The sequence below is a fragment of the Ranitomeya variabilis genome, chromosome 5 (assembly GCF_051348905.1).
Source record: "Ranitomeya variabilis isolate aRanVar5 chromosome 5, aRanVar5.hap1, whole genome shotgun sequence".
NCBI lineage: Eukaryota > Metazoa > Chordata > Amphibia > Anura > Dendrobatidae > Ranitomeya > Ranitomeya variabilis.
In genome coordinates this window covers 192,424,727-192,441,012 of record NC_135236.1, presented here as the reverse complement: position 1 = coordinate 192,441,012, position 16,286 = coordinate 192,424,727, and the positions used below count along the sequence as shown (strand labels likewise).

The 16,286-nt window shown below is 42.5% G+C and overlaps 1 protein-coding gene across 1 annotated transcript in view; it reads left to right on the top strand.

The window, feature by feature from the left end:
- Positions 1-14,788, top strand: part of LOC143775485 (transient receptor potential cation channel subfamily M member 7-like) — a 211,044-nt gene extending 196,256 nt beyond the window's left edge. The window contains exons 29-31 of the mRNA XM_077263672.1: positions 652-703; positions 1,692-1,798; positions 11,904-14,788. Coding sequence (XP_077119787.1) covers positions 652-703; positions 1,692-1,798; positions 11,904-12,025 — 281 coding nt within the window. The 3' untranslated portion in view covers positions 12,026-14,788. The remainder of the gene's footprint in view (positions 1-651; positions 704-1,691; positions 1,799-11,903) is intronic.
- The last annotated feature ends 1,498 nt before the right edge of the window (positions 14,789-16,286 follow it).

The following is a 16,286-nucleotide window of genomic DNA, read 5'->3' as shown; positions in this document are numbered from 1 at the left end:
CCAGTTTGGAGCAAGACCAAAACATATTAAATCCGCTCCTTCCTCGTTACATCTCAGACAAGCATCCTCTCCTCTAAGGCCCATCTTACATTATGCTTTGGGGGTCCTATACACACTCTGTGCACCAGAAATAATTCAGACCTTTTCTGTGCCATTTTAATCGAGATTTTCCCTGTCGAGATCCTCCCACTCTGCCATAGAAATGTTTCCACATCCCATTCTGTGATCCCTGCACTGTGAGCCCTTTCACTGACTTCTGTTATTATTCCTTTTTCTTAAACTGTGGGACCTCATAATCATGATGATAGCTGATTCTCCCAGGGTGATCGGTTGGTATAGGGTTAAAATAGGGTGACTCCCTGTAAAACGGGGTGAGTTGATATGCCTGCCTGGGCTTTAATAATAACATGCAATTGAATATATGCAGTAACATACATCATTGTGTTGACATCAGCTATCGTTCATCTGAATCTGCGTGGTTACCAGGTTACCTTACTTACATATCGCCATTTTCCAACCATTAGCTATCTTCACTAAGTGACAATTAAGCAGTTAGAGAGTGAAGGTCACTGATGTATGTCACGCGAGGGGCTGTGTTAGGGAAGCTACCATACATATTATCCTGTATTCATATTCATTTGTTTCCTTAAGGTGTCGGTGAAAATCTGACAGATCCATCTGTTATTAAAGCAGGGGAGCACAGGTGAGACTTGGCTTTATATAAGAGGAATGTCTGCAGCACGTTACATAACATGTTCTAATAGGAATGTTAAAAATCTCACTCAAGACTGAAATTACCTGTCCTGCTACCCAGAAATAAGTGTCATTTGTGAACATTAAGGTGTAGAAAGAATGTGCAAAATTGATCTTGTACTCTTTTCTTGGCCAGAATATATTCTTACATTGCTGCATTTCTTACTCCATAATAGGATGTGATATAAAATCTATTGCAGGTTAACCCTTTAATGTTTTATTAGACTAATGGGGGACTATTAAAACTGTCTAAAATTAAAACTTTCTTTGCTATCCATAGCAACCAATTACAGAAAAATATGCAGGCTCCTTTCTCTAATCTCAGAAAACACTTTAAAGGACAGCACACTAATTCCAATAGGTACATGTCTTAGGTTTTAGGTACATATGACTAGAATCAATGGAAGCTGCAATAATATCTTTAGACCAGGAGTAGACCATATCTGTGCCACTGTCTTTGACGAGGACTTCCATACCATTGATGGAGCCGCTGGCATCAGTTAGGCAAATAAATTCACAACATGGAATTTAGGACTTTGCTTGACCTTCTTTTTGGTGGTGTCCATCATTTTAGCTGGACACAATAGTGTGATCTACTATGTTATTGTTTCTCGTCTAAGAGATGGACACTGGTGAAAAGAAGAATAACAGTGTCTAAAGTTCAATTTTTGGGGGTTTTTTTTTCTAATGTTTTGGGTTTTGCTTGCCTAATTTGAGTCAAAAGCTCATTCAGCTGCACGTCTGAATCCTATTTTCTGCTGATTCAAATAGAAGCCCCCAATGGAGTCATGAACAGGGGCAAAATAGTTATCTAAATCTAACCTGAAGAGAAACATGAAAGAATGCAAAGCTTGCCTACAATGCACATTAAAACTGAATGATAATAAAGGTCACAAATTCCTTGCATCCCTTTTTTACATATTTCTTCCTTTTCCCAGGTCACAAGATATGATATTTGGACCAGCCAACCTGGGGGATGATGCCATTAAAAACTTCTGTACAAAACATCAATGCAACACATGCTGCAGACATCTGAAACTACCCGGTAAGTAGAGACTATGGGGCTTCATGGAGCAATAATCTTGCTTAATCTGGAAAACTGTTTTTTCATGGTTTGCACCACACTTGAATGGCCTTTCCTTTCTGCATGTCTACGGAAATACGGTTTTGGGGATAAATTTATTAGAGGGATAGACACATTATATAAGAATCCCAGGGCACGTATAATTGTGAATAACTCTATCTCTGATTCTTTTGCCCTGTATAGAGAAACTCGTCAAGGATGTCCTCTGTCCCCAGCCCTTTTTGCCCTTGCAATAGAGGCCTTGGCAATACGCATAAGATCCTCTATAGACCTTAAAGGAATAAGCATAGCAGACCGTGTGGATAATATAGGACTTTATGCCGATGATATGATAATATTTATGGATAAAATGGAGGAAACATTGCCACAAGTAATAGCGACCATAGATAAATTTAGTAAATTCTCTGGTCTTTATATAAATTGGGATACATCTGCCCTGATGCCTCTATCTCATAATCCGATGCCTGGTCTTGAGGCTCTCTCGCCTCTGCCTATCGTTTCTAATTTTAAATATTTAGGTATCCACATGTCTCACTGTAGCCGGTTGGACCTTCAACTTTACCCATTACTGGATATGGTCAAATTTAAATTCATAACTTGGAGCAAACTCCCTCTCTCTGTTGCAGGCCGCATCAATTTAATCAAAATGATATTGCTTCCCAAGCTTAATTATTGCTTTCAACATAGTGCTATGCCAATACCCAAGTCTTTTTTGCAAAATTAAACTCCTTAATCACATCCTTTATATGGGGGAAAACTAGGCCTAAACTTAAATTATCTACTCTGCAGAGACCGAAAAAAGGGGGTGGGGCAGCCCTGCCAAATTTTTATTTATATTACCTAGCTGGACAAGCTAAGGCGATAAATAAATGGATGCCCAATAATTCTTTGCCCAACTCTGAGAGTCATTTACTTCACTCTGCCCGGATTGATTGCCCACTGGGGTTCTTGGAGATAGAGAAAGTCAGTACTCCTCGTTTACTACCTTTACTCCGGCTAGCGAGATTAATATGGAGACAAATAAAAAGAGTTATTACATTTATAGATATAATAGCTGAAATGCCATTGTGGAATAACAGTTATTTTTCAGAGCTACTGAATCACCCGTCTACTGATTTCTGGATCTCACATGGTGTTCTCTCGGTAGGTGACATACATGCCCAGGGGGTTTTTGTATCCTTTGAACAACTACAAAACACTTATAACATCCCAAGATCTTAATTCTTCCGTTATTTACAGCTAAGGTCAGCTTTTCAGTCGCACATGCGAAATGTAGGTACAGGTCGAGCGATTTCATCTTTACCTCTAATAGGCATCCTCAAATCACAGGGCCCTCAGGGACTCATTTCTTCTCTATATACATATTTATTATCTGTGGGAGATGGGTCCACTATCAGTTCTATCAAAGGGAAGTGGAGGGACTTCTTCCCGAGGTACTGGGAGAGGAATGGGAAGAGATTCTGGAGTCTCCAACTAAAGTTTCTCCTTCAGTAAATAATAAGATGACCCAGTTATATATTATATACCAGACTTATTTGACTCCGACACGACTCTTCAAAATGGGACGCTTCCTCTCATCAGATTGCTTACGGTGTCATGCACGTGATGCAGACTTTATTCACATGATTTGGAGGTGCCCGATAGTTCTACATTTCTGGAAAGAGGTGACGACACTACTAACATCTTTATTGTCGATTCCTGTCCCACCTGAGCCGCTGACCTGTTTATTTGGGGTGTGGGATGTGGAAACTTGGGATCATTATACTGGGATCTTCCTTCGAGAGATGCTCTTCATGGCACGGAAGGTATTGGCGTTAAGATGGATGGGTGGTTCCCCCCCGACTCTCAGGGCTTGGATAGATTTGGTGAATTCGATTATCCCGTATGAAAAAACACTATACCAAAATAGAGGATGTCCAGGTAAATTCGAAAAGATCGGGGGTAGATGGAATTCCTCTCACCATACTCTATAATCTACACAGGCTAGATATAAGTGTGAGGAGATAGATGGGCGGTTTTGGGGGCACCGTTTGCAGAGCAGGATTTACGTATGATTTTCCTTTCGGCGACTTACTATAGAGGGTTAAGTAGTTAAAGTTATATAATAAGTATTTTATAAGGTACAAGTGATTTAACATGCACAGTGTAATACCTCTGTAAATTGTGGACAGGATATATCTCTGCAATTATTTGTATACTATGGTGTAATTGACAATGACAAATGCAAATCTGTGTAATGTTTGTTTTATTCTGAATTAATAAACGAATTTAAAAAAAAAAAAAAAAAAAAAAAGAAGAGAGCCCAATACTGACCCCTGTGGTACCCCACTGCTAACCGTGACCCAGTCCGAGTGTGCTCCATTGTTTCCTATCCCTGAGCCAGCTCTTAACCCACTTACACATATTTTCCCCTATCCCCATTATTCTCATTTTATGTATCAACCTTTTGTGTGGCACCGTATCAAAAGCTTTTTTGCTGCCTTGATTTTCTTTTTACAGAATTTATTTAATTTTCTGCATTTATTTAATGCCTCATCACTACCTACTTCCTTTAATTCTCTAAATGCTTTTTTTTTGTCACTTATTGCTCCCCTTACAGCTCTGTTTAGCCATATTGGTTTCCTTCTATTTCTAGTATGTTTATTCCCATACGGTATATACTGTGCACAGGTCCTATCCAGGATGCTAAGAAACGTCTCCCATTTTCTTTGTGTATTTTTATGTCTCAGGATGTCGTCTGTTGTGAAATTGGTTTGTGGGCTCCCCCGGTGGTCTGTTATGGTAGTGCCTCGTATTTGCCTTCCTCCATCTCTGATTACCTGTCGCCACCCTTTAGGGGAGTTTCCTATTTAAGGCTGCTTGGCTGTTAGTCATATGCCGGCCAACAATGTATCAGTAGCATTCTGTTGCATTCTCCTGCCTCAAGTTCCAGTTCAGCTAAGTTTGCATTTTGTTTCTTGTTAATGCTATTTTTGTCCAGCTATCTGCAATGTGACTCTTCAGTGCTGGAAGCTCTTGTGGACGGAAAATTACTACTCCAGTGGCATGAGTTGTCACTGGAGTTTAAGGTAATTTCTGGATGGTGTTTTTGAGTAGTGTTTTTTAAGTTGACCGTGAAGTAACTCTTTCCTGTCCTTCTGCTATCTAGTAAGCGGACCTCACTGTGCTAAATCTGCTGTTCATCCTACGTATGTCATTTCCTCTGAACTCACCGTCAATATCTGTGGGGGGCTACTATCACCTTTTGGGGTTCACCACTGGAGGTAAGGCAGGCCTGTATATTCCTCTTATAGGGGTAGTTAGATCTCCGGCTGGCGCGTGGTGTCTAGGGCATCGTAGGTACATCCCCTGGCTACTTCCAGTGTTGTGTCAGGTTCAGGTCACGGTCAACTTTAGTTTCCATCACCCGAGAGCTAGTCCGTTGTTATTTTTATTTCCCCTGCCATTGGGGTAATCATAACAGTTTGGCCGGCCCGTAAAAATCTATGTGTTAAAATATGCACTAAAGCAGGAAAGGAGGAGAAAAGGTTTTTTTTTTTTCTCTGTGTTGGAAAGTGCACCCTGGTTGCTCATTTGTATTTCTTGCTTAAACTGCAGTCTTCAGCCTTTTTTTTTTTTTTTCCTCCTCTCCTCTTAACCTCTGAATGGCTTGGGTTACACCCATTTGAATCATGGATCCACTGAGTTTAGTTGCAGGTTTGAATAACCTTGCGACCAAGATACAGAACTTACAAGATTTTGTTATACGTGCTCCAATGTCTGAACCTAAGATTCCTCTGCCTGAATACTTTACCGGAGACAGATCCCGGTTTTTGAGTTTCAGAGAAAATTGCAAATTATTTTTGTCTCTGAGATCTCACTCTGCTGGTGATCATATACAACAAGTTAAAATTGTTATTTCTCTACTGTGCGGCGACCCACAAAGTTGGGCATTTGCATTATCGCCAGGGGATCCTGCGTTGTTAAATGTGGATGCGTTTTTCCAGGCTTTGGGGTTGCTTTATGAAGAACCTAATCTAGAGATTTTGGCTGAGAAAGCCTTGATAACTCTTTCCCAAGGGCAAGAGGAAGCTGAGATATACTGCCAGAAATTCCGTAAATGGTCGGTGCTTACTAAATGGAATGAGTGCGCTTTAGCAGCTAATTTCAGAGGTCTCTCTGATGCCGTGAAGGATGTCATGGTGGGGTTCCCTGTACCTACAGGTCTGAATGATGCCATGAAATTGGCTATCCAGATTGATCGGCGTTTGCGGGAGCGCAAATCTGTGCACCATATGGCGGTGTCTTCTGAGGAAAAATCTGTGCACCATATGGCGGTATCTTCTGAGCAAAAACCTGTGCACCATATGGCGGTGTCTTCTGAGCAAAGACCTGTGCACCATTTGGCGGTGACCTCTGAAAAGGCACTAGAGAATATGCAATGCGATCGTGTTTTGTCTAGAGGCGAACGTCAGAATTACAGGCGCAAAAATGGGTTGTGCTTCTACTGTGGAGATCCAGCTCATGTTATATCAGCATGCTCTAAACGTATAAATAAGCTTGATAAAAAGGTTGATAAATCTTTTTCCACAGGTACCTTGCAGTCAAAATTTCTTTTGTCCGTGACATTGATTTGTACCTTATCATCTGTTACTGTGAATGCTTATGTGGATTCTGGCGCCGCTCTGAGTCTCATGGATTGGTCCTTTGCCAAGCGTTGTGGGTTTGATTTGGAGCCGTTGGAAGTTTCTATTCCCCTGAAGGGTATTGATTCTACACCTCTGGCTAGCAATAAACCACAATATTGGACACAAGTGACTATGCGTCTTACCCCAGACCATCAGGAGATTATTCGTTTCCTTGTGTTATACAACCTACATGATGTCTTAGTGCTTGGATTACCATGGTTACAGATTCATAATCCCGTCTTGGACTGGAAATCTATGTCTGTGTTGAGCTGGGGATGTCGGGGTATTCATGGGGATGCACCTTTGGTTCCCATTTCTTCATCTACTCCCTCTGAGATCCCAGCATTTCTGTCAGATTTTTATGATGTCTTTCAGGAGCCTAAAACTGAATCTCTCCCCCCTCACAGAGAGTGTGACTGCGCTATTGAGTTGATTCCCGGTAGTAAATTTCCTAAGGGTCGCTTATTTAATTTGTCTGTACCTGAACATACTGCTATGCGGGAGTATATCAGAGAGTCTTTGGAAAAGGGTCATATTCGCCCCTCTTTGTCTCCACTAGGGGCAGGATTTTTCTTTGTAGGTAAAAAGGATGGTTCATTGAGACCTTGTATCGACTATCGACTTTTGAATAAGATTACAATTAAATACCAGTACCCGCTACCTTTACTGACTGATCTGTTTGCTCGCATAAAGGGGGCTAAATGGTTCACTAAGATCGATCTACGTGGTGCGTATAATTTGGTGCGGATTAAGCAGGGGGATGAGTGGAAGACCGCATTTAATACGCCTGAAGGCCATTTCGAGTATCTGGTAATGCCTTTCGGTCTCGCGAATGCCCCTTCCATTTTTCAGTCCTTTATGCACGATATTTTCCGTGAATACCTGGATAAGTTTATGATTGTGTATTTGGATGATATTCTTGTTTTTTCGGAGGACTGGGAATCTCACGTTCAACAAGTCAGGAGAGTTTTTCAGGTTTTGCGAGCTAATTCTCTTTTTGTAAAAGGCTCAAAGTGTAGTTTTGGAGTTCAGAGAATTTCCTTTCTGGGATATATTTTTTCCCCTTCATCTATGGAGATGGACCCTGTCAAGGTTCAGGCTATTTGCGATTGGATACAACCTACTTCTTTGAAGAGTCTGCAGAAGTTCTTGGGTTTTGCTAATTTCTATCGCCGATTTATAGCGGGTTTTTCTGCCATTGCTAAACCTTTGACTGATTTGACCAAAAAGGGTGCTGATGTTGCTAATTGGTCCTCTGCGGCTGTGGAGGCCTTTCAGGAGCTTAAGCGCCGCTTTTCTTCCGCTCCTGTGTTGCGCCAGCCTGATGTGTTGCTTCCGTTCCAGGTTGAAGTAGATGCTTCGGAGATCGGAGCAGGTGCAGTTTTGTCGCAGAAAGATCCTGACTGCTCAGTGATGAGACCATGTGCGTTTTTCTCCCGAAAGTTTTCGCCCGCTGAGCGAAATTATGATGTGGGAAATCGGGAACTTCTGGCCATGAAGTGGGCGTTTGAGGAGTGGCGTCATTGGCTTGAGGGTGCTAGACACCAGGTGGTGGTCCTCACTGACCACAAGAATCTTATTTATCTTGAATCGGCCAGGCGTCTGAATCCTAGACAGGCGCGCTGGTCGTTGTTTTTCTCCCGATTTAACTTTGTGGTGTCATATTTGCCTGGGTCTAAGAATGTGAGGGCGGATGCTCTCTCTAGGAGTTTTGAGCCTGACTCGCCTGGTGATTCCGAACCTACCGGCATCCTGAAGGATGGGGTGATATTGTCAGCTGTCTCCCCAGACCTGCGGCGTTCTTTGCAGGAGTTTCAGGTGGATAGGCCTGATCGCTGTCCGCCTGGTAGACTGTTTGTCCCTGATGATTGGACCAGTAGAGTTATCTCGGAGGTTCATTCTTCCGCGTTGACAGGTCATCCTGGAATTTTTGGCACCAGGGATTTGGTGTCTAGGTCCTTCTGGTGGCCTTCTTTGTCTCGAGATGTGCGCATGTTTGTGCAGTCTTGTGATGTTTGTGCTCGGGCCAAGCCCTGCTGTTCTAGGGCCAGTGGGTTGTTGTTGCCCTTGCCTATTCCTAAGAGACCTTGGACGCACATCTCTATGGACTTTATTTCTGACCTTCCGGTTTCTCGTAGGATGTCTGTCATCTGGGTGATTTGTGACCGTTTTTCTAAGATGGTTCATTTGGTACCTTTGCCCAAATTGCCCTCCTCCTCTGACTTGGTTCCTCTATTTTTTCAGAATGTGGTGCGTTTGCATGGTATCCCTGAGAATATAGTGTCTGACAGGGGTACTCAGTTTGTGTCTAGATTCTGGCGGACGTTCTGTGCCAGGATGGGCATCGATTTGTCTTTTTCGTCTGCATTCCATCCTCAGACTAATGGCCAGACTGAGCGTACTAATCAGACCTTGGAGACTTACTTGAGGTGTTTTGTGTCCGCTGATCAGGATGATTGGCTTGACTTTTTGCCATTGGCAGAGTTTGCCCTTAACAATCGGGCCAGTTCTGCCACTTTGGTTTCTCCATTTTTTTGTAATTCAGGGTTTCACCCTCGGTTTTCGTCCGGTCAATTGGAGTCTTCGGATTGTCCTGGAGTGGATGCTGTGGTTGATAGGATGCATCGGATTTGGGGACAGGTTGTGGACAATCTGAAGTTGTCCCAGGAGAAGACTCAACAGTTCACTAATCGTCATCGGCGTATTGGTCCTCGTCTTTGTGTTGGGGACCTGGTGTGGCTGTCTTCTCGATTTGTTCCTATGAAGGTCTCGTCTCCTAAGTTTAAGCCTCGGTTTATCGGCCCTTATAGGATTCTGGAGGTTCTTAATCCTGTGTCCTTTCGTTTGGACCTCCCAGCATCTTTTACTATCCATAATGTTTTCCATCGGTCATTATTGCGGAGGTATGAGGTACCGGTTGTTCCTTCTGCTGATCCACCTGCTCCTGTGTTGGTTGAGGGTGAATTGGAGTATGTGGTGGAAAAGATCTTGGACTCCCGTGTTTCCAGACGGAAACTTCAGTATCTGGTTAAGTGGAAAGGTTATGGCCAGGAGGATAACTCTTGGGTGACAGCATCCGATGTTCATGCTCCCGATTTGGTTCATGCATTTCATAGTGCTCATCCAGATCGCCCTGGTGGTTCTGGTGAGGGTTCGGTGCCCCCTCCTTAAGGGGGGGGTACTGTTGTGAAATTGGTTTGTGGGCTCCCCCGGTGGTCTGTTATGGTAGTGCCTCGTATTTGCCTTCCTCCATCTCTGATTACCTGTCGCCACCCTTTAGGGGAGTTTCCTATTTAAGGCTGCTTGGCTGTTAGTCATATGCCGGCCAACAATGTATCAGTAGCATTCTGTTGCATTCTCCTGCCTCAAGTTCCAGTTCAGCTAAGTTTGCATTTTGTTTCTTGTTAATGCTATTTTTGTCCAGCTATCTGCAATGTGACTCTTCAGTGCTGGAAGCTCTTGTGGACGGAAAATTACTACTCCAGTGGCATGAGTTGTCACTGGAGTTTAAGGTAATTTCTGGATGGTGTTTTTGAGTAGTGTTTTTTAAGTTGACCGTGAAGTAACTCTTTCCTGTCCTTCTGCTATCTAGTAAGCGGACCTCACTGTGCTAAATCTGCTGTTCATCCTACGTATGTCATTTCCTCTGAACTCACCGTCAATATCTGTGGGGGGCTACTATCACCTTTTGGGGTTCACCACTGGAGGTAAGGCAGGCCTGTATATTCCTCTTATAGGGGTAGTTAGATCTCCGGCTGGCGCGTGGTGTCTAGGGCATCGTAGGTACATCCCCTGGCTACTTCCAGTGTTGTGTCAGGTTCAGGTCACGGTCAACTTTAGTTTCCATCACCCGAGAGCTAGTCCGTTGTTATTTTTATTTCCCCTGCCATTGGGGTAATCATAACAGTCGTCCCAGTTAATTGCACCAAGATCATCTCTCATCCATTGGAAATTTGCCCTCCTGAAGTTTAGTGTCCGTGTAACCCCTCTACTACACATCTTATTAAAGGATACATGAAAACTTATTATTTTGTGATCACTATTCCCCAAGTGACCCCCAACCCTTATATTTGATATGTGGTCTGGCCTGTTGGTTAATATTAGGTCTAGCAGTGCCCCCCTTCTTGTTGGGTCCTGAACCAGTTGTGAAAGGTAATTGTCTCTCATAGTTGTCAAAAACCGATTACCTTTGCTGGAACTGCAGGTTTCTGTTCCCCAATCTTTTTCAGGGTAGTTGAAGTCCCCCATAATAATGACTTCTAGGAGACACTTTCCGAAATTTGGCACATTTAAAAATTGTCTAAAGCTTCAATGTCAAAAAATTAGATTCCTTTTGTAAATCCGCACCAGTGTTTTTATTTTTTTTTCATATTGCAAAACAATTTCATTATTACAAGATACATGATGTAAAATTTCAACTTCCGGCCTCTATTGTGATTCCGAATGAGACATGGTTGCTAAAGAATAAGTGAAATTAAATCCTTGAGCAAGTTTAGATTTTAAAGGGACATTCAGCAATTTAAAGGGAACTAAGTCATCTTTAATTGCTTTTCTTTAAAAGGAGCCTGTCAGCAGAATTGTGCTGAGTAACTTGCAGACAGTGTCAGGTTAGGGCTGTTATACTGATTAAAATGATACCTTGGTTGATGAAATCCATCTTGAGGTTGTTGTTTAATCTTTATTTTCAGTTAACGATGTGCTCGTGCTTCGGGGCGAGCTGTGGTGTGGTCTGTTGGGGGTCTTCATGTGGTGCTCTGATTAGGTATTCACCAGTATGGCTTCTGACAAGTCACTGATCCCTCACTGACCTGCCCCCTAGAGAAAAAAAAGATGGTCGCCGATAGCTGCTACTGCGCAAGCGCGGCAGGCGTCATTTTCACACTGAATTTTTTTTTAAATTAATTTTATGGATACCATCAAAAAGAATAATTAAATGCACATTATGGATGCGATTAGGGTGCAGCGCTGGGGCCTGCCTGCAGAAGGGGATTTAAAAAAAAAAAAACCATAATATTCATTATGTAAGATAGTGGCAGCAAAATGTAGAGACACAGACCTTGATTCCATTGATGTTTTACCAGCTGTCTGCCCATGCACAGTGCGAACAGAAAGTTGTTAATCAGTGGTGTAGATGGGGTTATACAGAGCTCATCATTCAGAGAACTGGTAGATCAGCAGATTTCATCTAAACTGCAGCAAGTAGCCTAGAAATTGACACGTTGCTTGGATCACGGTCTTTTTTCCCTATACCATGCTGTTCTCAGATGGGGCAGCAGAAACCTGGTCACTGAATTCCCTTTTAAGTGCTATATCTGCTTAGAATGGAGGAAATGTATATATGCTTTGAACACTGAATGGTATTACACTATTCAGCTATTTTTTGCTCTCTGTTGTCACAGAAATGAAAAGAAATGAGTACATCACAGATGCTGCTTTGCTTCGAGGGAAATCTCAAGTCTCTATGGAAAGCTGCGGGACTGAAGCTCAAGTCAACAACCTCTCACTGTCATGCACGGACTGATGACTGCTGGCTGCGTACCTTGCCTGGGGAATATTCCTAGGTGTCCTATTATCAGCGAAAGACGTGTCACCGTGACAATCTGCACCCACAATTCTGTTGTATTTCGCATCTGCCTCTAATTCAGGATATTAGAGGTTGTTTACATTGTATGCAGAAAGAAAATATGGGAGTTTAGTGAGGTCCACACTATGGGAGGCCACAAGAGTCATCACCAGCTACGGTTTTTCAGCTCATCGTGGCGTTTTAAGATTTTGAGATATATAAAACAGGCTATAACCTTCCGGAGGTTTACATTGTGTTTTATATGAGTACATCCAAAGTACTGGAATTATTATTCTTGGCTATTCAGTCATATAGAGATTACTATATTACAAGAGTTTTCTGGGGTTCACAAAAATTAGGCTAAAAATAATACAAATCATAAAATAACAAAGCGACTGTAACTTACCCGATACATACCCTGCCGGTCCAGCGCTGGTCTTGTTGTACTTTCCTGCAGAGGTCACATGTCCTCTACCCCTGTGACTGCTGCAGCCAATCACTGGCCTCTGCAGTCTCATACTGAACTCTGCTCAGGCGTGTGATTGGCTTCCAGGGTCATGTAAGTACATAGGATGTGATTGCTGCAAAAGATTAGTGAAGGGCACCAGAGTGAAATTGGGGAGGCTGGGGAGTTACCTGGTGAGTAATCGTTTTGTTTTTTATTCACCGATTTACTACCCTTAGCCTAATTTTAGCCAATCCTGGAAAACCCCTTTAAACAAATAAAAAATACTAAAAGTAAACTGTATCTAATAATCTACATTAAACCAACATTTGTATTCCCGTCATATCTACTCACTTATGAATATGTATATGTATTCCCGTCATATCTACTCTCTTATTCTAACCAGTACAACCAGTTTCTGAGTCAAGCCCATCAATAGTCGTAACCAAGTAAGAAAACTACTTTCGTCATAACAGATGGCAATTACCGGGCTCAGTGCAGGTATATACAAAGCAAATTGTATCTGATGAGAATTATGATGATGTTAGCTGTTTATCAGTCTATAAAGGCATATGACAAAAGTTTCACTATTTCATAGTATAACGTAATGCACCAAAAATTACTCTGCAACTGCTGCAGAACCTCTTCTTGAAGAGAAAAGAGTTTCCGGTTTATTAAAGGGGATATGCAGTCATGCAGAATTTTTTCGGCAAGCCCTGCAGTTTGCCTATTCCTAGCTGTGCGTAATGTGCTCACTGTTAGGACTCTGCTGTTTCTACTCTCCTGCCGCTCCTCACAAGACCGCTCATATGAGATCAGCATACTTGTGGTGATGTGCCCTCTAGAGTCTCAGTCGGGTCTCTCAATAGAACATTGATGGAAGCACCAAAGACTCTAGTTGGTACAATAATTAATCTGTGCAAATCACATCAGAGCTGAATCCTAACAATGTGTACTCTGCACACAGCTAGGTTTCGACAAACTGCATCGTTTCCTGAAAAATTCTTCATGATTAGACACCCCATTTGGCACAGGAAATCAGTGACAAAACGGGTAGATATCTATGTAGCATCACTCATCTCTTATCAAGTGCTGATATGATTTACAGGGATGTTAATGGAAACTTTTCATTGATGTGAATTCTATACAGTTCTATATACTGTACAAAAACTATACTATCGGATATTAAAAGCATTGTAACGAGGCTTACATTTTTTGGCTAGTAAAATGGAGAAAATTGCAACACCATTAAGTCACAGCACATACCTACATTTTGTTGTGCTAGGCTGCAGTGCTAACCACTGAGCCACTGTGCTGCCTGCCCCACTCTGAGATCAGCATAATGTAGGGGTAGAGATCTTGATTCCAGGGATGTGTGACTTATTAGGCTGTGTGCTGTGACACATCACTAGAATCAGGCTCTCTGTCCCTACTGTATGCTGTTCTCAGATCACATAGCAAAACCTGCTGACATATTCACTTTAATATGTTGAACAAAAGCACTTATGCCGCCATGTACAACTCTAACCAGTTATCTGGACCATGCATGCTTGACAACAGGACTAAATTAACCGAGATTGTATCTGCAAAATTCTGAGAACCCCAACAAATTTGGGACAGCTAAGAAGTATGCAAGTAAATTCTGAGCTGCCTCAAGCCAAACAAGGGGTTGGCTTTGTGTAATCCCCACCTTGAGCTTGAGGCGTTCCAAAGTAGAACCTAAATGTCCCTTGTATACCAACAGTAATGTTAGTAAGTATGTCCTCGCTGCCAGTATATTAGCATGTCTCCGGATAACTCTCATAAACCCTACTGACATGTTCCCTAACATCATCATCCCCATGGAATCCTCCTGCCACTGGAGATCCCAGCATTAGCATTTTTTTTTAAATTTCAGATAAAATAACTGTATGAATGAAGATATAGATACTAGATTTTATGATGAGGGGGTGTTCTTTCTATTTTTCTTACATTTTCTAATGTATTTCAGTTGCAGATTACCTTTATCTGCTTACTGCATTGTCATGTAAATGCATTGTTTACAAGCATCTGGATTATATGCATTAGTTTACAGATGAAAAACATTACTGGAATATACAGGTATTATCATGAAACACTTGAATTTGTGTTGATCAAAGCAAAAAAAATGTACAGATTGTTCATAGTATGTGTACTGATTACCAAACCAATAAAACCTGGTTTAAAAAAAAAAAGAGATCATTATATTTCAAGTAAGACGGCTTGTGTAATTTTGTTGTCTATTGTTCTTGATAATTTTTATACTTAAATAAAATACTTTTTTTTGCAAAATATATATTCTTTATAAATTCTGATATATACTACCGTATTTATTGCCTGTTTTCCTCATAATAAGCCTGGGTTTCACAGTGATATATTGTGTGCAACCAGAGGCGTAGCTAGGGTTTCAACTTAGGGTGAGTTTCCACGGTCAGTAAACGCTGCGTGTTTGACGCTGCGCAGAGCTGCAGCGTCAAACACGCAGCGTCCAGATGTTCCAGCATAGTGGAGGGGATTTTTGGAAATCCCGTGTCCACTATGCGTGGAAACCCGCATCCGTCTTCCCTGCGACTCCGGACATGCTGCGCGTCTTTTCAGATCGCAGCATGTCCGTACACCTTGCGGGGACGCAGCGTCCCCGCAAGGCATATCACAGGGCGCTATGGGAGAGAGCGATCATCCCGGATGTGTACAGTTAACACATCCGGCATGATCGCGTCCCAGAAAGGGGGCGGGGCTTATCGCCGAGCGGCTTCGCCGCTGCGGCGATACCGCCGGCCATCCTGACCATGGACACATACCCTTAGGGGGGGCAAAACATCTGAGTGGGCCCCTAACCAGTTAACCCTGATTACAGTTACGGTTGCGCACTCTAAGGGTCCCTTTCCACTTGCGAGGAAAACGGACGCGTGCAATCCGATAAAAAATCGGATTGCACTCGGACCAATGTTAGTTAATAGGTGTCTTTTGATTTGCGATTTTTTTCTCAGCCGAAATCGGACTGAGAAAAATCTGGATCGGCTGAGAAAAAAATCGCAGCATGCTGCGTATTGCTGCGATTCTCGGACGAGACTCGCCAATGCAAGTCAATGGGTGCGAGAAAAAAATCGCACAGCACTCGCACCATGCGAGTTCTGTCCGATTTTTACGCACCGGTGTCCTTTGAAAAGCCGGTAATTCAGCGCGGTGTACAGTAAAATCACACTGACAGGTTAGAATAGACTAGATATATACACATAGAATGTGTCTATATACATATATATATGTCAGTGAGACATCTATATATGTATATTTATATTTAATGCAGCGCTAGATAGCATTAAAGCCGCTAATTAAATTGCCGGCTTCTCATTTCTCCTGCACAAACCCGACAGGATATGAGACATGGTTTACATACAGTAAACCATCTCATATCCCCTTTTTTTTGCATATTCCACACTACTAATGTTAGTAGTGTGTATGTGCAAAATTTGGCCGCTGTAGCTGCTCAAATAAAGGGTTAAATGGCGGAAAAAATTGGCGTGGGCTCCCGCGCAATTTTCTCCGCCAGAGCGGTAAAGCCAGTGACTGAGGGCAGATATTAATAGCCAGGAGAGGGTCCATGGTTATTGGCCCCCCCGTGGCTAAAAACATCTGCCCCCAGCCACCCCAGAAAAGGCACATCTGGAAGATGCGCCTATTCTGGCACTTGGCCACTCTCTTCCCACTCCCTGTAGCGGTGGGATATGGGGTAATGAAGGGTTAATGCCACCTTGC